The 22,092-nt window shown below is 41.4% G+C and overlaps 2 protein-coding genes across 3 annotated transcripts; both read left to right on the top strand.

The window, feature by feature from the left end:
- Positions 1-5,104: 5,104 nt before the first annotated feature.
- Positions 5,105-11,877, top strand: LOC147435279 (putative pentatricopeptide repeat-containing protein At3g13770, mitochondrial). The gene is made up of 8 exons (XM_086487713.1): positions 5,105-5,254; positions 5,347-5,427; positions 5,784-5,836; positions 8,589-8,796; positions 10,707-10,832; positions 10,879-11,226; positions 11,533-11,586; positions 11,653-11,877. Exons 1-8 carry the CDS (start codon positions 5,105-5,107, stop codon positions 11,875-11,877), a joined length of 1,245 nt encoding a protein of 414 aa, XP_086343839.1.
- A 1,495-nt stretch (positions 11,878-13,372) lies between these two features.
- Positions 13,373-16,965, top strand: PGSIP2 (plant glycogenin-like starch initiation protein 2). Of its 2 annotated transcripts, none has more exons than XM_086488356.1 (4): positions 13,373-13,609; positions 13,775-13,978; positions 14,282-14,889; positions 15,455-16,965. In XM_086488356.1, exons 1-4 carry the CDS (start codon positions 13,575-13,577, stop codon positions 16,465-16,467), a joined length of 1,860 nt encoding a protein of 619 aa, XP_086344482.1. In that variant the 5' UTR covers positions 13,373-13,574; the 3' UTR covers positions 16,468-16,965. The 2 variants fall into 2 exon arrangements, with proteins under 2 accessions (XP_086344482.1, XP_086344481.1); XM_086488355.1 differs by having other exon boundaries at positions 13,745-13,978.
- Positions 16,966-22,092: the final 5,127 nt, after the last annotated feature.

Raw genomic sequence — 22,092 nt, 5'->3', positions numbered from 1 at the left:
CTGATCTCGTACTGCTGCTTTTACTCTGTAATTAGGTGATGATGATGAAGATAACCTGATGGCAGTCTCTTTTCCTCTTCCTTATGGTGTTCTTTGCTTATCTACTTTGCAGTATGGTGTTTGAAGTATGCAGTTTCCTGCTCCTGTTTGATATGTACTATATGTTAACTGCATTGGTTTTTTGTTATGGCAATGTGTGCCTAACATTTGGCGATCCTGCTATTGGTTCGAATTTCGCCTAAAACCATATGGGTGCTAAGGAATGAATCACAGCGGCGACCTGTTCCCTGATAGTGACCATTTGCCGGGGGAAGAGTCTGAGGAGTATGCAACAGAATTCTACCACAACTGCCCAGCGAAGTCAGAATTCTCATTCTCGAAAAGGTAGTTACAAAACTGTTACCCTTTGGAGCCTGTAATTTACCTTCAAACTACAATGTGCATAATCAAAGAATGCTAGTACAGTATTCTAGAGAAGGGAGAAGCAGCAATGCATGAGTGAATCAGGGTAGGGGTCCAATGTACCACAACATTATGGAACAAGGCTTATATTAAGAAGGGAGTTCTCTGCAAGAGGAAGACAAGGAGATGAGTTAGATGGTGATGATCAACAAGAACCAGTAGGAGAACTTGCTGCAGGGGCAGATATTGTTGGGGAGGGGACTGAACTGCATGAACCTGAAAACAGGCTACAGGAAACCCTACCTGCAAACCAAGAAGGCCAACAAACAACTTATCCCACATCAGACCCACTTTTGGGACCATTGGTCAATGTATTGTTAGCCCAAACAGTTTTGAAGTCTCTGTGCAGTTTCTGTGAAAATTATGTGCAGTTTGTTGCAGAATGCAGTTTCAATTTTTCAGTTTACAGACTACAGTTTCAGGTATTTCAGTTTGCAATGCAGTTTAAGCAGTTTCAGGGTTTAAAGAGGTACATATGCTCTCTATTCGTTTGATGTGTGATTAATGGCAAAGAAGAAGAAGAAAAAGTGTACTATTTGTCAAAAAGATGGGCACTCTGCAAAGCAATGTCCTTACATGTGCAAGCCATGTCAAAAGGAAGATGTATGTGTCAAATACTGTATGCATAAACTGTGCAAGAAGTTGTATCGAATTGTCAGATCTTTTCGAGATGCATCAGATCATGAGGAACTATGTGATGCACAAGAGGATTTGGATGATTTTTCTAATCTTCTTGACAAGGCAGAAGACTGGCATGAAGATCGTGAAGGAAAAAGAAGAAAGTCGTGCTCTAGTATGCGCAGGATACAGGTGTTACAAGAAGCAATTGAAGGCTTGACAGAGAAGTATGAAGATCAGTTTCAGGAGGAAGACGAAAGTGATGATGACTGGGGAGTTACAACACCAATATTCCCCTTGGTTGGGAACAATCAGGTACAATCATGTTTAACTTCTCCAAATGCACTTGTTGCCAGTCTCAAATCAATGAAAGAAGCTCAAGCACAAAGCCAACCTGAAGAAGTCAAGAAGGTGATGTTGGAAAGGGCAGAAGAAAAGGAGCATCCTGAGAGCCAAAGAAGCCAAAAGGAGCACTTAGTATCCCAAAACCACACTCCAGATAGACTCAAGGGTTTGCACAATGTTGAAGTACCAACAGTTTTTCAGGCACCTGTTGTTTCAAAACCTGAAGTTTCAACGCCTGAATTTGAATTTTCAGCACCTGAAGTTTTTCAACCTGATTTTGATGTTCTTGAATATGGGATCAAAGTTGTAGATACTCAGATTATTGAAGAGAAGAAGTTGATTCAGGAAGGAGAGTTTGTTCAATGCAAGGGAGATATAGTCCAAAAGATGATGAAGGAAGAAGGAGGAAGCCAGGAGCAACTCATGAGCCAAAGGAGCCAAGAGGAGTGCTAGCTATCCCCAAACCTCACATCGAAGAGACTCACCTCTTTGCAGGAAGAGAAGGAAAGTTTCCCAAAAGAAGAATTACTGATTGAGAAGAAGGGAATACAAGTGGGAGTGAGTGAGAGAAGACACCAATATCCCATACAAACCCATATACCAACATTTGACATCAATCTTGAAGATGTTGAAATTCAGGGAGACATCAGATTTCAGTGTAATGCAGTGGAAGATCCGAAGATACATAAAGACATAATGTGTGCTAATGATGAGGATGATGTGATGAATCAGTTTTTGATGAATCTTGATGAGGAATATTTGACAGGTGACAGTCCAGAAGGTGTTTGTGTTGATGGAGAAGAGTTTTTTGGAGTTTTGAAGACTGAAAGCCATTTTCCGAGAGTGGATATGAATTATTCAGGTTGTGAAGACAAGGATCTTCAATTTCAAATCCCTGAATTACCAGTTTTGATACAAAAGGTCCCTGATTTGCAAAGTTTCAGAATTCAGGTCCCTGATCCGCAGATTACTGATTTGCAAAGAAGTTATGTACCTGAACTTGCTGAATTTCAAAGTCTTTTTCTTTCTCAAGCGAAGATGATCAATAATCTCTCATTAGAGCTAGATAATGAGAGGCATTCAAGTATGGTTGCGGCAAATGAAGAGCTTTCCAAAATCAATCAACTTCAAGAAGAGAAGACATCATTGACGATGGAGATTTCTCAGGTTCAAACTGAAGCCGACTTGCATATTTCTTACTGTTATGAAGTTCATGATGCTCTTAAGCAAGTTGTTTTGGATAAGGATAATCAAATTGAGGACTTGAAGCTTCAACTTACTCAAATCAAGAATGTGGAGTTTTCTTTAAATCTTGATGTTACAGAAGGTTTCTTGAATGATGATGTTGTTATCAATGATCTGTATGATGTTGGTTCTTTTACAAATTCAGTCATGGATATTGGAAGTCCGTCTTTTTCCAGTGAAGTTCAGTTTACTGATGATATTCTTGATGATTTATACCAAATTTCTGATGTCAATGGTTTTGTTGATGCTGAGGAGATGGTTTGGACTGATGATTATGCAAGTATTTTGGAAGTTCTTGATGATGGTGAAGTGGATTTTCTTGGAGATTGTTCTACATTTCTATGTGATGTTGTTGATGAAGGAGATGATGTTGATATTCTTATATCTCATTGGTTTTATATCTTCATGCTTGATAAAATAAGGGAAGTTTTTCAAGGAGCAGAAGTCAAAAGTTTTCAGTTTCAGGGAGATATCACTGATTGGACAGTTTTGCAGCTACTACAAAGTGGATTTCTTTCTATTTTCAAGGAGAAATGTGAGGAAGCCATCTTGGTGGTGTTTTTTATGCGTAAAGGAGAGTTCAATCTATTATTTTTAAGCTTTAAATCAGATCAGTTTGATGAAGAAGCAGATCAATTTTGGTTTTTCTTGAATCAAGATTTTCAAGAAAATCAATTGTTTTGCCATGCGGAGTCTAAATCAGGTCTTCGAGTGTTGCATCTACATGCAGAGATATTGGATGTGTTCAAGAGACAGTGTCTAATGGTTGCAAAGTTTACATCAATCTTTCTTCATTCTTCTTGAAGGGAAACCTGAACCTAAACCTGAACCTACTACTGAATTTGGATATGTATTTGAATATGAAAATGGGCCTAAAGACCTGAAATCGCTTGGAGAAGAGGAGATTTTTCTACTTTGTAGAAGGTATCTCAATTCAACAGTTGTCGAGAAAATGAAGACTGAAGTGATGGACTACATGAAGGGAGTTTGGGAGAAAATGAAAGTAATGGTGTATGATGTGGTGAGTAAACCATATCAGATGTTTGCAGAGGAGGAGATGAAGGAGGAAAACTTGTTTATGGAGAAGCAGTATACTGACCTAAAAGAGCAGTTGGAGGATCTGAAGATGCATCTGCAACAACAAGAAGGCCAACAATTTGAGCAGGTGTTTGTTAAAAAAAAATTCTGAAGTGTTTGCAGGAACTGATGTGGCAGCAGAAGTGCAGGAGCATATTACTGAAGACAAAAGGAAAAGTGCAGTTGCAGGACAGGCTAAAGATATTGCAGAGGAGGACATAGAAGCTGCAAGAGGAATTCACAACTTAGATGATCCAGTGCAAATGATTGTGGATGAGATACTCTATCAGGACATTGAAAGTACTAAGGAGGCAGTTACAGTTCAAGTGGATGCAGAGGTTGAAGAGTTTGACAAGGAAACTCCAACTACAACTGCAGTTTCACAACAAACTGAATTCAAGGATCAGCTGGTGGATGAATTTTTGATCAAGGGATATTGTGGGTTCTCACAAGGTTTGAGAAACCTTGCCCACCAGGTGTGCCAGGTGTTAGTGCCTGATTTATCAGGGCTTTCAGAGCAGTTAAGCTATTACTTTTTGAACTGTAATTAAAACCTTTATCTTTGAACCTTAGGGATAAGTGAACATGGGTATTTTATATTTTTGGGGAAGTTAGTGTGTGTCTCGTGAATTCTCAGGATGAGAAGCAGTTATGGGCATTCCTGTCGAAGCAGTTCTCTCTCTCCTGATCTCGCACTGCTGTTTTTACTCTGTAATTAGGTGATGATGATGAAGATAACCTGATGGCAGTCTCTTTTCCTCTTCCTTATGGTGTTCTTTGCTTATCTACTTTGCAGTTTGGTGTTTGAAGTATGCAGTTTCCTGCTTCCTGTTTGATATGTACTATATGTTAACTGCATTGGTTGTTTGTTATGGCAATGTGTGCCTAACAATAGTAGCCTCTTTTGAAAATCTGCTTCCTCGTTGCTCCACGTGGTAGACATGAGCGTTGATTTATGTAGCCTACGTCGCACCCAGCTTATTTTATCGATCACGTGCATCATATTTATATGATGAATCCGGAGAAAATGTCATTTGCAACAACTTGGAATGACGTCTCATGGAATGCACAGGTTGCGGGATACGCACAACAGGAGCAGGGCCAATCGCTCAACCATATACTAGATCCAACCAAGTTACTAAAGGCACGGATGCTGCCTGTTCCAAAAAGGGCCAAAGTTTAGGGCCTCTCTCTTGATGCAATCACATGCATGTGCATCTTGAAGGCTTCCCCGTTGAAAATCTGCTTCCCCGTTGCTCCACGTGGTAGACATGAGCGTTGATTTATGTAGCCTACGTCGCACCCAACTTATTTTATCAATCACGTGCATCATATTTATATAATGAATCCGGAGAAAATGTCATTTGCAACAACTTGGAACGACTTCTCTTGGAATGCACAGGTTGCGGGATACGCACAACAGGAGCAGGGCCAATCGCTCAACCATATACTAGATCCAACCAAGTTACTAAAGGCACGGATGCTGCCTGCTCCAAAAAGGGCCAAAGTTTAGGGCCTCTCTCCTGATGCAATCACATGCATGTGCATCTTGAAGGCTTGTGGCTTATGCAAGATGCTGACATGAGCATAAACATTCAGGTTGATATTGTTAGTCGGGGGCTATTTAGAAAAGATTTCATGTTTGGCACTGCCTTGAAAGAATGTGGCTCTATGCAAGATGTTGATATGGGCATAAAAATTCAGGATAATATTGTTAGTCAGGGGCTATTGAGAATAGATGTCGTGCTTGGCATGCCTTGCGTGCATTCAAATTTATATAGTGAATCTAATCATGACTTTCGCAAACAACATCAGTCCATTAGTGTCAGCGTGCAGTGCATCCTCGCAAGCAATATGTCTACTCCGAATGCTCTTGGTGAAGGATGTCATGCCATGTAATGCTTTGGCTGATATGTACGCCAAAAGTGGTATCATCACGAAAGCATGAAAGTTCTTGATGGGCATTCTCTTTGGGATGTCATCACCTGCAACGTGTTGTAAGGATCACTTGGAATGACATCTCTTGGAATGCACAGGTCGTGGGATACACACAACAAGAGCAGGGCCAAAAAGCTCTAGGCTGTTTAAAGTGAGTGCCTCTCTCCTGATGCAATCACATACAGGTGCATCTTGAAGGCATGTGGCTCTATGCAAGATGCTGCTATGGGCATAAACATTCAGGCTAATATTATTAGTTAGGGCTATTGAGAAAAGATGTTGTGCTTGGCAATGCCTTGAAAGCATGTAACTCTATGCAAGATACTGATATGGGTATAAACATTCAAGCGGATATTGTTAGTCAAAGGCTATTGAGAAAAGATGTCTTGCTTGGCAATGACTTGGTGACATTCTTATCCATCGTGTGCATTCAAATTTATATAACGAGATTGCAAGATTTTTCCCACAGGAGAAAGATATAGGCAGATGCAATCATCTATGCATGCATCTTGAAGGCATGTGGTGCAAGATGCTAATATGGGCAAAAGAATTCACAATTATATTGTTTGTTTAAGTTTGTTGAAAAAAGATGTCGTGCTTGGAATTGTCTTGGTCGATATATATGCCAAATCTGGAGCGCTTGGGAAAGATGTCGTGCTTGGCACTGACTTTGTCGATATGTATGCCAAATGTGGTGCGCTTCAGAAAGCAAAAAAAATTGCTTGAGGAGCTTCCTGTATGGAATGTCACATTCCGAACACATCCCCGTTTGAAAACCTGCTTCCCCATTGCTCCACGTGGCATTCAAAAAGTGTTCGACGTGCTTCTTATCCGGAGTGTGGACTCTTGGAATGCACCCATTGCAGGATTTTCCCTACAAGAGAAAGCTCTAGGCTGTTCTCAGCGGATGCAAAGCATTGGTCGCGGGATACGCACCACAAGAGCAAGCCAGAAAGCTCTAGGCTGATTTCAGCTTCCTATCCGCAGTGTGGACTCTTGGAATGCACTGATTGCAAGATTTTCCCCACAGGAGAAAGATCTTGTCTGTTTTCAATAGATGCAATCACCTGTGCATGCATCTTGAAGGCATGTGGCGCAAGATGCCAATATGGGCAAAATAAATCGCAATTATATTGTTTGTTCAAGTCTCTTGAGAAAAGATGTCATGCTTGGTACTATCTTGGTTGATATGTATGCCAAATGTGGTGGGCTTGCGAAAGATGTCATGCTTGTCATTGTCTTGGTTGATAATATTCCAAATGTGGTGTGCTTTAGAAAGAACAAAAAGTGCTTGAGGAGCTTCCTGTCCGGAATCTCGTCTGTCAGAATGCTGATTGCGGGATGTGAACAACAATAGCAGCGTGAAGAGTCCAAAGTGTGGACTCTTGTAATGCACTGATTTCACCATGCTCTAGTCCATTTTCAGCAGATGCAATCACCTATGCATGTGGCTCTATGCATAAGAAGACCAGGGCCAGAAAGATATTGTGCTTGGCACTGCCTTGGTTGATATGTATGCCAAATGTGGTGCGCTGCACAAAAACTGCTTGACGAACTTCATGTCCAAGATATCACCTCTTGGAATGCACTGAACGCGGGATGTGCATAACAAGAGCAGAGCCAAAAATCTCTAGCTTGTTTTCAGCGGATGCAAAGCATTGGAATGCTATGGTCGTGGGATATGCACAATAGGAGCAGGGCCAGAAAGCTCTAGGTTGTCTTCAACTTCCTATCTGGCGTGTGGACTCTTGGAATGCACCGGCTGTAGGATTTGCCCCATAGGGATAGGGCCAAAAATCTCTAGTCTGTTTTCAGTAGATAAGAAGTGAGGCCCTCTCTCTAGATGCAATCACCTACGCCTGCATCTTGAAGGCATGTGGTGCAAGATGCTGATATGGACAAAAATTCACAATTATATCGTTTGTCAAAGTCTCTTGAAAAAAGATGTCGTGCTTGGCATTGTCTTGATTGATATGTATGCAAATGTGGTGCGCTTGAGAAAGATGTCATGCTTGGCACTATCTTGGTCGATATGTATGCCAAATTTGGTGCACTTCAGAAAGTACAAAAAGTGCTTGAGGAGCTTCCTGTCCAGAATATCACCTCTTGGAATACATTGATTGTGGGTTTCCTTTTTTGAAGCGTTTCTTGCCATTTTCTTGCTTGCTGGCTTGCTAACTCAACTCATCACAATTTGAAGTTTCTTCAAATTTTTTGGTTCTCTCTTTGTGGGTAGCAAAGCTAGGTTTCCTGGTTCTTGCAACATCACCCACAAATTATTTTGACAGAGGTTTGTTGTCTTGAAGAGTTATGAGCTTGCTCTTTGCAGACGTCTCAGATTAGGTCACGGTAAGGATGCCGTTAATTTGTTACCTTTGTTGCCTCTTCTCGAGCAAGATTGCAATACAGTCGAGGGTTTATCCCTATCATCTGACTGCAGATTGTCAATTCAAAAGAATTTTTTCAGCATTTGGAAACAAATAAATGAGTGGTGTTGGCCTTCGCTTCAATATGCATACATAATCTCATTTGTTTACCGACTGTTGACTTCTTATAATCCCACACATCCTGTGTGCTAGTCCAGCGAGGGTATGGTTCCTCAAATGTCAGACCAACTTCATCTTCCTCATCCACAACTACTCCCCCGCCCTCGCCCCCTCCTCCTCTCCCACTGCCACATTCAACTTCACCAACTTCAACCAAAGAAGATGACTCAAAGCTTTGGTGCCATAAAATTTTATGACCCTTCAAATGAACAGATAGAGTTATATCCCTTGGCAGAAGATGAAAAATTAGTGGAGAATGTTGTGGTAAACTATGAAGAGACTAGTGAGACCTTAAATGCTACTAGAAGTGCTTTTTTTATCAGAGTAGAGTGAGAAGGATTCTCTTGATTATTGCAGGCAATTTGAGGTAGGCTCATGCAGTGGAAATGCTCTGACAATTGCAGAATGTATTGTTGTGGAGCACGGGAATTCACAACTCGAGGCTATTGTGTTGTCAATAAATGCATGTCGAGAAGACCAAAGCAATGTTGAAGGTTTTCCATTACCTTCATGTAAGCCTGATGGAGGCTCCGTTGTTTTAGTGGTTCATCATCACATGTACAGGGTATGTGAATGAATCAACCATCATTTGCTGCAACTGAATCTGGATTGCAGTGCTCAATGGTTATTGCTAGTCTTCCTTTGTCCACTCTCTCATCGTCATCAGCCATAATTCCAAGCTCCCGAAGGGAAAGCTGGGGCTTATCTCTTGCATCTAGCTCAATCAAAACAGCAAGTGGATCCTCTTGCAATGGTGGGTGAGTGTAAAATCATCAAAGAGCTTCATCTCCAAGGTTGCAATGGGCCCATAAGGAAATGAGGGGGGAGAGAGAGAGAGAGAGAGAGAGAGAGAGAGAGAGAGAGAGAGAGAGAGAGAGAGAGAGAGAGAGAGAGAGAGAGAGAGAGAGAGAGAGAGAGAGAGAGAGAGAGAGAGAGAGAGAGAGAGAGAGAGAGAGAGAGAGAGAGAGAGAGAGTTTGAAGTTGAAAGTAGACGCTCAAAAAGGTGTGGGGGTGCAACGGATGGCTAAAGATGGGAATTGTCTCTTTTGTGCAGTAGAAGATCAGGTCTATGGAGATTTTGAAATTCAATCACCTATACTTTTGTCTTGAAGGCTATGCTTACATCTTGAAGGCATGTGGCTCTCTGCGAGTGCTCGAGGAGCTTCCTATTCGGAGTGTAGACTCTTGGAATGCATTGGTCGTGGGATACACACAACAGGAGCAGGGCCAAAAAGCTCTAGGATGTTTTCAGTTGCCTATCCAGAGTGTGGACTCTTGCAATGCACTGATTGCAGGATTTTCCACAAGAGAAAGCTCCATTCTATTTCTAGGAAATGAAACCGCCTACACATTCATCTTGAAGACATGTGGCTCTACGCAAGATGTTGATATGGGCACAAAACTTCACGATTATATTGTTAGTCAAAGGATCTTGAAAAAAGATGTCGTGCTTGGCACAATCTTGGTCGATATGTATGCCAAATGTGGTGCATTTGAGAAAGCAGAAAAAGTGCTTGAGGAGCTTTCTGTTGCCTCTTGGAATGCATTAATTGGAAGATGTACGCAACAAGAGCAGGTCCAAAAAGCTCTAGGATACAAGGCATTGAAATGCACTAGTCATGAGATATGTGCAACAGGAACGGGGCAAATTGTGGGATGTGTGCAACAAGAGCAATGTTAGAGGCTATTGAAAAGAGAAGTCATGCTTGGCACTCTCTTCATTGGTATGTATGCCAAATGTGGTGCCCTTTTATGAAATCACAAAAAGTTGTTGCAGCATGTGTTAATGAGTGACTCTTATGCAAATGTTGGCATCTTAGGGACGACACAAAAATTTGAATGCATGAGGATTAAGAATGGTGCTTGAAAGCAGCCAGGTCATAATTGCTAGACTGATGCAAGTGGAATCAGGTCATAGTTTCTAGACTGATGCAAGTCAAAGGACTCAACAATTTGTTAATGAAGCTATCATCTATAAGTCAAACATATCTAGTTTTGCAGGATAACCTATGCGCCTACCACACTCATCTTTGTCCCCTATCACTACAAAAGAGCCTCTTAGCTCTTCCATACTAAAGCTTTGGTGTGCAGTTTCAACCTTTGTCTTGGCCACCCCACCTCTAGTAGCCCACGTAGCTCCTCTTTAAAAAAAAAAACTCCAGCGCTGAAAACCTCTTAAGAAAACTACACCGTCAAAAGCTACCAACTGCCAACTCTCAGCAGCAATTCGATCTTAGTTCGGACTTTCCCATAGTCACACTCATTTCGCGTTCATTGAGAATCTCTCAATCCCCTCACAAAATCACATAAGTGAAATATGGAGCGGAAGACAATGACACACACTCGAAAATAATGAGACTACCTTGGATGACCTCATTAAAAGTCTGTGCTAAGAAGAAGGATTTGTCCCAAGGCAATAAGGTACATGCGAAGATTTGCGCTAGTGGGTTACTTGAGAAGGACACATGCTTACAGAGCTTGTTGGTCAGTATGTATGTTAAGTGCGGTGCACTTGTCAGGGCACAACAAGTTGTTGATGAGCTTCCAGTCTGGGATGTCGTCGGTTGGACTGCACTTATTGCAGGATATGCCCGACAATGGGTAGGGTCACGAAGCTCTCGACTGTTTTCATCGCTTGCCAAGCGAGGGCCTCTCTCCGGATGCGGTCACCTATGCTTGTGCCTTGAAGGCATGCGGTATTATTCAAGACGTTGATCTGGGCAAACAAATTCATGACGAGATTGTTAGTCAGAGGTTGTTGGAGAAGAATGTCGTGCTTGGTAATGCGTCGATATACATGTATGCTAATTGTGGTGTACTTTGGAAAGCACAACAAGTTTTGGACGAGCTTCCCAACCGAGATGCCATCTCTTGGACTGCATTAATTGCAGGATATGCCCAACAAGGCCAGGGCCAGGAAGCTTTGAATTGTTTCCATTGTATGCGAAGTGAGGGTTTCTCTCTGGATGCAGCCACCTATGCTTGCATTTTGAAGGCATGTGGCAGTATGCGAGACATTGATATGGGCAAACAAATTCACGATGAGATTGTCAATCAAGGGCTGTTGAAAAGAACTGTCATGCTTGGCAATGCTTTGGTTGACATGTATGCCAAGTGTGGTGTACTTTTGAAAGCTCAACAAGTTCTTAACGAGCTTCCTGATTGAGATGCGGTCTCTTGGAATGCATTGATTGCAGGTTATGCCCAACAGGGGCAGGGCCAAGACGCATTGGGATGTTTCCAGCGGATGCGAAGCGAGGGCTTCTCTCCAGATGTAGTCACCTATGCTTGCATTTTGAAGGTATGTGGCACTTTGAAAGACGTCGACACAGGAAAACAAGTTCATGATGAGCTTGTTAGTCGAGGGTTGTTGCACTAAAGTGTCGTGCTTGGTAATGCTTTGGTTGACATGTATGCCAAGTGTAGTGTACTTTTCAAAGTACAACAAGTTCTTGACAAGCTTTATGTCCGGGATGCAGTCTCTTGGAATGGATTGATTGCAGGATATGCCCAACAAGATCAGGGCCAGGAAATGCTTGGATGTTTTCGTCGAATGCAAAGTGACGGCTTCTCTCGGGATGCGGTCACCTACGCTTGTGTTTTGAAGGCATGTGGCATTATGCAAAACGCTATCATGGGCAAGTAGAGTCATGATGAGATTGTTAGGCAGGGACTGTTACAAAAAGATGTCGTGCTTGGCAATGCTTTAGTTGACATGTATGCCAAGTGTGGTGTACTTTTGAAAGCACAACAAGTTCTTGACCAGCTTTCTGTCCGGAATGAAGTCTCTTGGAATGCACCTTGTGATTACCAAATACCGACAGCTGCCTTTTGGTTTGAAAGAGCTTGCTAAGATTTCAATATGGGTCTTTATGCATCCATGTAGACACCTTAAGAGCCAAGACATGATCAATAGAAATTGTCGTTGTTGATTGTTCCACTTTGATTTGGGTCTGCAATGCAGTGTTGAAGATTTAGTTTTGTTGGGACTTTGTTAAATAGAATGACTGGAATGTGGTAAAAAGAGGCTTGGATGCACAAGTTTTGGGAGAATCTCCTCACAAGTTAAAGAGTGATGTAGAAGCTCTTATGCAATTGAAGGCAAATAATCCAAAATTCAATGACCAATACTGTTCTCCATTTGTGATTGTGGCCAAAAATGGAAAATTTGTTGGTCCAATCGTTGATGGTGATGCAGTTGTAACGTTCAACTTTAGAGAAAACAGAATGATCATGTTGGCAAAAAGCTCTTGAGTATGCAAACTTTGATAACTTTGATAGGGTGCGTGTGCCCAAAATTCACTATACTATGAAGGTACATCTCACATGTACCTTTGGTCCTATAGGTCATATTTGTCTATCCAGGACGATAATAAAAAATATACATCTCTCTCTCTCTCTCCCCCCCTACCCCCCAAGTTTTTGTCTTCTAGAGGTTCTTGTTTCTCTTACCCTCGGACTCTGCGGCTAACGATGCACTCTAGTTTAAAAATTAGGATATTTGCTAACATTGGCAATAGTAGAAAGTATTAGAGAAATTAGTGGGCACTCTGTATGCAAAGTATCATACACTAATCAAAGCTTACGAATTTATTACCAAGTGTTCTACTCAGGATCTTACATCTTTTTGAATGTATGCGAAAGCTTGGTACGGGAAAAAAACTCTTCATTATTCTCATCGAGTATATGCATAAGGCTTTCTAACAAAGCTATCAGAGTACTTTCGATGATGCCATTGCCTAAGTATTCTTCAAATTGCTATGCTCTTCTAGGTTCTTCGCACGCATGTCATCAAGAAACATAAACTTGATGCTCCAACAATGTCATCATGAGATTGCTACCTCGCCACCACTACAATCCCCCCCCCCCCCCCCCCCCCCCCCCCCCCCCCGCGCGCGGATGTCCCTTCTTGTGCGCTACTAGTTACCTGTTGAAAACAAGCAAAATACCCCAAAACTGGTAAAATGCCTATCGGAAAGCAATCCTGATCGGGATGAATTTCAGTAACTTTCTTGGATGTTAAAGTGAGACCCACTCACTTCAACTACCTCTCGCAGCGAGTGAAATTGAGGTCGAAAAACGAAAAAAATACCAAGCCCTTTAATGCTTTAGACAAAACGAAGAAATGCTAGGCCCTTAAGGCTTCGACCCTGGGTGCTTAAATTTAAAGCTCACGTCTTCCTAAGCAAAGCAAAACGCCACCGTCTCTACCCCTCCACGGCGAAGAGTGCACGCTCAACCACCACCAACGCTGGCATTGCTCTCTTCTGCTTCATTCATGCGTGCGGCAGAGTATAGACAACTATCTCATGGAGCTCTGAAAGTAGGTTTTGCAGATCAGCAATGGGCGAACCTCGCTATCGCCTGCCTGGAGCAGGGTAAGCTCTCTTCCTAAGAAAACAACAAAACAGGCATGTACACAGCATTCGCATTTTCTAAAAGCTTAGATTGCTCTGGTTTCCTCTGGTTGTGTCCATTCGTGTAAATTATTGTCATCTTTTTTGCTGCGACAGAAAACTTCAAATTATGCCGGATTTCTGCAGAGATATCGAAAGCTCACGCAAGGCCTACAAATACTCAGTAAGAAGGAAGTTGGAACCCTTGTTATACAAGGGCAAGGAGAGGCTACTTAGCTGCAGATTTTTCACCCTGAAGCTAACCCTCTTCTCCCTCCTCCTGGCTGCATCCTTCACATTTTTGCTTTCACCCACCTCGTATCAGGAACTCCGAAGGACTTTTAAGTCCAGGTGCATTTTCGCCGATCTCTCGTTTTCTCTCTTCAAGCTATGAATTTAAGCAGTTCATATACTAAAGGGCAGATGTCATATCTGTATTGAGAGAGAGGTAGCCAGCCTTTCTCATGTCCCTTGTATTTGTTGTGCATATAGTTTTTTTCAAGACATTAGGCCATTTTTTCCGTTGAACAGCAAGTCGTCTTCGAGAGCTGGCCTTTCTGTAAATCCCATGCACAAAATCCCAAGTCAAACAGTCTGTCACTGCAATGTGCTAGTTCATAGGATTTGCAATTGAAAAATTTGCGTCTTTTGCAGCTTTACAGAGAGCATCAATTCAAAGGAGAGATACAACACTCAAATACCAATTACATGGGCAGAGATTGCATCTTTGCTTGGATCTTTGAAGGTCAACAATGCCGAGGAATTGAAAGTAGGGCTTGTAAATTTCAACAAGCGAGAAGAAGTTAAAGAGTGGGAAGAGTTTGTAGGACAGAGACACTCATTTTTGTTTCCGTTTGAGCATATGCATGAAGATGTGCAATGGGCGGACTTGTACCCAGAGTGGATTGATGAAGAGGAGCAGGATGGGGTGCCGAAATGTCCCTATATGCCCATGCCTAATGTAAAACAAGGAACAAGATTAGATCTGGTGGTTGTAAAAGTTCCTTGTAGGGGTTCTTGGTCACGTGATGTTGCGCGTCTCCAGGTGGAACTTGCTGGTGCGCATGTGGCATTGTACACAGATGCAAGCCACTTATTGGTACTTGATTCATGCACGCCCCTCCCTAATCTCTTTGGTTGTAGCAACCTTGTTGTCAAAGCAGCCAATGCTTGGCTCTTCAAGATGGATCTCCCAATGCTGAAGAAAAAGCTGGCCCTACCAGTTGGGTCTTGTGAGCTTGCCGTTCCCCTGGAGGATGACTGTGAGTATTTCCAACTATCTAGCAGATATGTGCTCGCGTCTAGTTGTGTGTGCATGGTTGCATCTGGATTGGGATGCTTGCATTTTCCTTGATTATTGCTGGTGCCACTACTCATCTGGCTTACATGGTCTCATTCATGAAAAGCTTCCAATCATGCTCACTAAGCTCTATGAAAAGTGTATTCGTGTGTGTGCTGCTTGAGGTATGAATGGCTTTAACTGGCCTCACCAATTGGGGTTCGTATCAGTTTTCTGTCAGAAAAATGGACTAGTTATTGACATTTCTAGTCAATAAGTTCAGTATCCGTTTGTGTCTGTCTGCGTCTGCATGTGGGGTAATACATATTTGTCTGGTGCCTACTTACTATTGTTTCTATGTTTGTAATTTGGGAAACGTTTCTTGCTTGGCTCTGTGAAAGCGCCTTGATGTGCTTGCTTCTAAAGGTATAAAGGGCAACTTGCAAGTTCATACCTAACATTGTGTTGTCTTTGAGGTGAAGTGTTGTGTCTCTACTAAGAAAGCTCTAGAGGGCAAGTTGATTTGAATTTTGCTGATGGATTTGCAGCCCGCATTGTAAACAAGGATATAGGGAGCCAGGAGGCCTATGCTACCATCTTGCACTCAGCTCAGTTTTATGTATGTGGGGCCATTACTGTTGCAAAAAGTATTCGCCTCACTGGTTCCACTCGAGATCTTGTTATCCTTGTGGATGAGAACATCCTTCCAGAGCATCGCAAGGGGCTGGAGTTAGCTGGTTGGAAAGTAATAGAGATTCAGAGAATACGTAATCCTAAAGCTGAACCGGAGGCTTACAACGAGTGGAACTACAGCAAGTTTAGGTTATGGCAACTCACAATGTACAAAAGAATAATTTTCATAGATGCAGATTTACTGATACTGAGAAATATTGACTTTCTTTTTGAGCTTCCTGAAATCTCAGCAACTGGTAACAATGCGACACTATTCAATTCAGGCGTCATGGTCATTGAGCCGTCGAACTGCACTTTTCAACTTCTAATAGACCGGATCAATGATATAGTATCGTACAATGGTGGCGATCAGGGCTACCTGAATGAGATTTTCACTTGGTGGCACAGGATACCCAGGAGGATGAATTTTCTAAAACACTTCTGGTTGAATGACACTGCAGAGTTCAATGAAAAGACTAGATTGTTTGGGGCGGATCCTCCTGAGCTTTATGTATTGCATTATTTGGGGCTAAAGCCATGGTTATGCTTTCGCGACTATGACTGCAATTGGAATGTGCAGGATCAGCGGAGTTTTGCAAGTGATACAGCTCATGCATTATGGTGGAAGGTGCATGATTCTATGTCCCTAGACCTGCAGCAGTTTTGTCTGCTGCGCACCAAGCAAAAGGCTGCTCTCGAGTGGGATAGACTGGGTGCCAAGAACGCTTCTTTTTCTGATGAGCATTGGAAGCGGAATATTACGGATCCTCGATTACAGATCTGCAACCAAGACTTTTGCTACTGGGAGAGCATGCTTTGGCACTGGGGTGATCCAAATTATGATGGAAATAACCCACCAGTGGAAAATGCAACAGTTTCACTCTTATGAAGCCGTTTTCTCGGTTTTAGCTGATTACGTGCATAGATTGAGCCATGGAGCATTTCTGTGTAAACAAAATGAGGTGGGGTCTGAGCGACTTTTATTCTCAACATGGGGCATTTATTTGAGGTGTACTAAGCTACACGGAGAAACTGATTTTTCGATATACAATTCATTCTTCACATTTTTCTGACTCGGGGGTTATCCTTGATTTGAAGGAAACAGGATCGCTTTTGAGCAGGCTTTTCATCCCTGAGTGACAGCCCCAACATGAATGATTATGTCTTGCTGCATGTCCTGTTGTGCAACAAAATGCCGCCAGGCAAACCAAGTGAAACCTGGGATGCTGGGTACGCATTTTATGAACCCTTAAGGACGATACAGTTTGTTGCTAATTGTGAAGATTGGCCAGGCAGGGGATGCTTTATCCTACCTCAGCTTGTAAGCCTTGTATTTGAGAGTGCTAACAAGGAAAACCTCATAAGTTTATGATTGTGTTTATGGAAACGCAATGCGGGTTTGTGTGAGCACATGCATTTGTGCTTGCTGTGAAAACTTGAAGTTAATCTTCAAATATAAGTTTAATGAAGAGTTTATTTTTTTTCCTGAACTATTTGTATTGAAGAGGTAATTGGATAGACTAAATGTAGTTTTAAAGAAACCTGTTTGTGCTACTTCCTTTTATTTATGAAATTTGATGACTCACACAACATTTTGGAAAAGTGTGCCTCAGCTTAGCCTTGAGCCGGTTGAAAAATCAAAACAGCTGGTTGAAGGGAGGGGGAGTCGGAGAAAATCCGCTTTGAAAATTCAAGAAAATAGAGTTAAATTGTAAAAAATGCTGGCTATTATGAAAAATTTCCTCTTTGAATCTACCCTATAGAGAATTTTGTATGTTTGTGACATAGACTTTTCATGAACACTAATTTAATTTTTAATTTACACAATCAAACCTTTCTAAGTTATCAAGAAAAAGAAAATTGTATACTTCCATGGAAAAGAACTATATCAAATCAAGAAAATGTGTTTGAATGAATGACAATTTTAGCTATATAAGTTAAGATACCCATATTAAGACATGTACATTTATTAAAGTGGCTTTGTACTCGTGAAACTGAAATAAACATTTCATATCATTATAGATTGTTGACTAGTTTATGAGCTCCATGTTATAAAAGTAAAACGTTGATTGCTACATGCTCATGCCAAAAGAATACAACTTTTGGAGGCAGATTAGAGGCCTTGAAGAATCCTAACTAAACAAAACGAAATTTGTATAAGCAAAAGTACAATAATGAAATATAAAAGCTTTTTATCTAAAGGAAGGTTCTTATGTTAGAGTACATTCCCACCACTTGTGGTGAAAAACATAAAATAATTTTCAACATTGATTATGCTTATTACTCATCAGAGTAGGAGTGCTTGATTTAGTGACTTTGTTGGCACTAGTGATATAGGAGTGGTGACTATCAAATCTTGTACACATTTTTTAGGCTTTTCAAGGCTATTTTTTAAGCTTAGTAATAAAAATAGCATATCTCTCTGTGTGTGTGTGTGTGTGTGTGTGTGTGTGTGTGTGTGTGTGTGTGTGTGTGACACAATAGGCAGTGCCGTCGTCTGCACGTTAGTCTCGGCCTTGTTTTAGAATGCCAATGCGACCCGTCACCTTGGTTTTTGGAAGTTTTACATGGAGATTCTTTTATTGGCCAAGCACTTTTCATGGTCTTTAGTAGAAGTGTTTTGCCCTCCCCTTTTTAGTTTTATGGGCTTCTACTTATTATTGGAACACTCAATACTAAATGAATGCTGGGGGATTTTGGGTACTTTGAACTTGAGTCGTAGACATAAGCTTGGCGTCATGGACAGGTTGATTAGTGATTTCTTTGGCCTCCAAAATTCTTCTCGACTATTGTCCAAGCATCACACGCTTCATCAAGAAAGTATCATCAACAGAGGTGAAAAGGCTTTGTCATCTTTGGCATGAAATTATGCTAGTGTTATGTATCTCCCTCGTGGTGTAGGCTTCATAACCCCCCAAAGAATCTTGCTCATAAGATAACCCTTGACTTTCACTCGCCATGTGTGAAAGCCCTAACCATGAAACTTGTCTAAAGAGTCCTTCCCCATGTGTGCAAGAGGCTCATGTTGAATGATAAGTGTATGAGGAGAGCTGAATTGTAACCTTGGTCGGTAGAAGATCCCTTGGGATGTGATGTGTAATAGACAATGGAGGAAGGTATAGGGTGTATGTACTGCCATTCTGAACATCATGTGATTCCATGTGGAATGAGTTACGAAGCTAATGATACAACAAAGAATACCATCAAAACACAGCCATAGTACTCATGGAGAGAGAGAGAGAGAGAGAGAGAGAGAGAGAGAGAGAGAGAGAGAGAGAGGATTCTAAGATGCTACATTCATGAGATACTGTAGGAGCCACGATCAAAGGGACAATGAGAAAGCTAGCAGTTACTAAATATGGAATTCTTCTGCACCCAAAAGCAACTATAGAGGCTATGGAGGAGAGAGATAGACATCACTATGAGCCCAAAAGTCATAACCACTTACCTCTGTAAGTGGTTATGTTACACACCTTTTTTCATAACTGAAACTCAATGTTGGGAAATTGGGAGTAAGAATAGTTCAAAAGCAGATGCCTCACTTTACTACCACTCATACATATTTTATTGGGGTGATCTTGTAATCTTCCTAATGCCTTCTTATCCTTTGTTAGCTCAAACGCACCACCATGGAGACCAACGCTTTTAGCATAACCTCAAGTTCTCTTATACACTCTTGCTTTGTCTTTGCAGGCTCCATATTCCAAGCACAGTTGATGTGGAGCATTAGCAACTTGTCAAGAATTCTTAAACGTGCATGAAGGGGGGTCAATTTATCAACCAATAATAACCCTCTAAGAGCTTACATTAAATATTCTTGAGATTTTGCAAGATTAGCTGTGATATCCACTTGATCTCCCTTTGTGCTTTCAATCTCACCTTTCTAGCCTTTCAAGAGTTTCTCTTTACTTCATGTAGTCTAGTTGGCAACTTTGTTTTTCCTTTCTTCAGGATTATTCTTACGTGCTTGTGCTCTTGTCTTTATGATGACTGAGCTACTTGTTCAATAATCATCTAGATGAAATTACTTCAATCAGAATGAATGATGCCTTTCCTTTTTTTGTCAATGAGCTTGTAGCAGTCATATATCATGTGTTTTACCACATTCAACATAGTGACTACTTCTCCCTTTGGGCACTTTCTCAACCAATGATAACCTCCACCACCATAACATGGTCCTTCGAGTTAGAAAGCTTGGTTTTTTAAAGGGGAAAATTGTCATTTGATCTCCTTCATTGGCAATGTAATGGAATTGGCCTATTTAACTTGAGAGTAGCGGAAATTAATGAGAGTACTTTTGAGAAATAACTTTGTGAGCATAACGGGTGAACATAATTGAAGATAGCAACATAATCATAGCAATTAGTTAACTTGGCATGAACAATACTTTTGCAAGAGAGAGAATTTAGAGAACATGACAACAGTTGAGGACCGGATTTATGTGGAGCCGGTCCCCCCTCCAATAGGCATTTGTATTATGATTTATCCCATTACGAGAGACTTGTTACAATACAGTCTTTGTGTTCCTTGTGACCTAGGTGATGCAATGAAGATGGAAAGCTTCATGCATCACAAACATAACATAAACTTGAAGAAAGCTTTAGCTATCCCAAGCCTCAGTCCCAAGACCTCAAACACCTTCGAAGGTGGAGAGAGCTAGCAGGGAATGAGGGTAGGAAAGAGAAAGAAGAAACATTTTGTAGGAGAAAGAATTAGTTCCTCACTTATCATAACTCTTGTTGCTAGCATAAATAATAGCATAGTAATGAAGAAGAAGGAGATGGCAAGCTTAAGCATTGAAGCATGGCTCTTGGTTGGATTTGCACTCCATAGCCAAGAGTGTTGGTGTAGGCTCTCAACCTCTACTTTCTTGGAGAGGGAGCTCTTGCACTTTGCATGGCACTTCAAGCACCTTAATCAAGCACCTCAAGCATGAAAAGCACCTCAAGCACGACAAGCACCTCGAGCTTGGGCCTGGTTCCCGCCTCAAGCTCAGCCTTAGCTTACCTAAGGTCAAAGGACTTTTACACACATTATTGGAGGTATTCAATGAAGCTAACCCTAAGGTCTTATGCTCCATTGGTTAGCTTTGCTCTTTGATAGACCATCTCTCATTTGGGCCCCTTTACCATTGGCCCCGTGTTGAGATAGATCTATAAGCACATATCTACATCTTAACACTTGTTCCCGTTTATTCTCCCACATTAAGTGATCAATTTAATATGAGAAAATCATTTGGGTTGGTTAGATATTAGATTTTATGACATTACCTCTCTCTTGAAATCATAGTCGTCCTCGACTATGAGGTAGAAGAGATAAAGCCTTAGTCATTAGTCAATCTTATTTAGCGGGTAGAGGATCCCTTTTTACCCTACGACATCTTTCCAAGATGGATGACTAATCCATTTGGTGCTTGGGAGACATAGCTGCCGCAAGCATGTCTGCTCTTTAGTCCATTTCATTCTCCCAAAGTAGAGTGACAAATGCTACTTGGTGTTTGAGAGACATCGTCATCACAAACATGATTCTAAGCATGCATACTAGTTAAATTTGTGCACAATTAAAAAGAGGACTAGTCTTATAAGACAAAAACATGAGTCATTTAAAAGAAATTTGTACATTTGCTTACTCTAATGTAGCATTGTAAGCATTGACAAGGTTCATACTATCCTTAAGCTGTACTCCTTGCATCCATCTAGCATCTTCAAAAGGATAATTTTTGAACTTAATAAGATACCATCGGATAATCTTACCAGGTCGTAGTACCTTGTCTTCATGCCGAAGGACAGCTTCGGGTTGTAGCACCTCTTCTTGGTCTTCAACTTCGGGAGGGTCTTCAATGATTGGTTCAGTTGGTGGCTCTCCTTTGTAGGGCTTAAGTAGGATTACATGAAAGGCATTGTGTATGAGCCAATGGTTGGGCAACTTGAGTTGATAAGCCGTCTCATTGATGGGCTTCAAGATTTGGAAAGGACCATAGTATCTTTTTGCTAGTTTAGCATAATACTTTTGATGGCCCGTAGGATTTTTGCCCGTCGTTTGCCTTAATCGAGCCTTAGGAAACTTGAGTAAGACCCAATCATTTTCTTTGAACATTAAGGCTCTTCTGTGCTTATTAGCAGCAGCATTTTGCCTTTGTTGAGAGATGGATATAGCCTCCCTAATCTTTTGAAAAGATTCTTGTAAGTCACGGCTATACTCATCGGCGGCGAAGATCTTCCCATGTACTTTGAGTAGCAAGGGACTTTTAGGTCTTCCCTCAATGATCTCAAAAGGTGCTTTTCCTGTAGAAGTATGTACAGTATTATTGTAGGCATACTCTACAAGAGGTAAGTACTTTTCCCATTGTGAGCGTTGATCTACTTCGGTAACATAAGTCTTGAGTAGATCGAGTATCGTAAGATTGGCTATCTCACTTTGGCCATCCGTTTGTGGGTGGTAGGCCGAAGAGAAATTCAATCTCGTTCCTAGATTTTCAAAGAGACCTTTCCAAAAATTACTGGTCATTCTAGGA

The sequence above is a fragment of the Adiantum capillus-veneris genome, chromosome 18, assembly GCF_014529385.1.
Source record: "Adiantum capillus-veneris isolate H3 chromosome 18, ASM1452938v2, whole genome shotgun sequence".
In the NCBI taxonomy this organism is placed as follows: Eukaryota; Viridiplantae; Streptophyta; class Polypodiopsida; order Polypodiales; family Pteridaceae; genus Adiantum; species Adiantum capillus-veneris.
The sequence above is the reverse complement of the archived record's forward strand: the minus strand, read 5'-3'. Positions and strand labels throughout refer to the sequence as shown.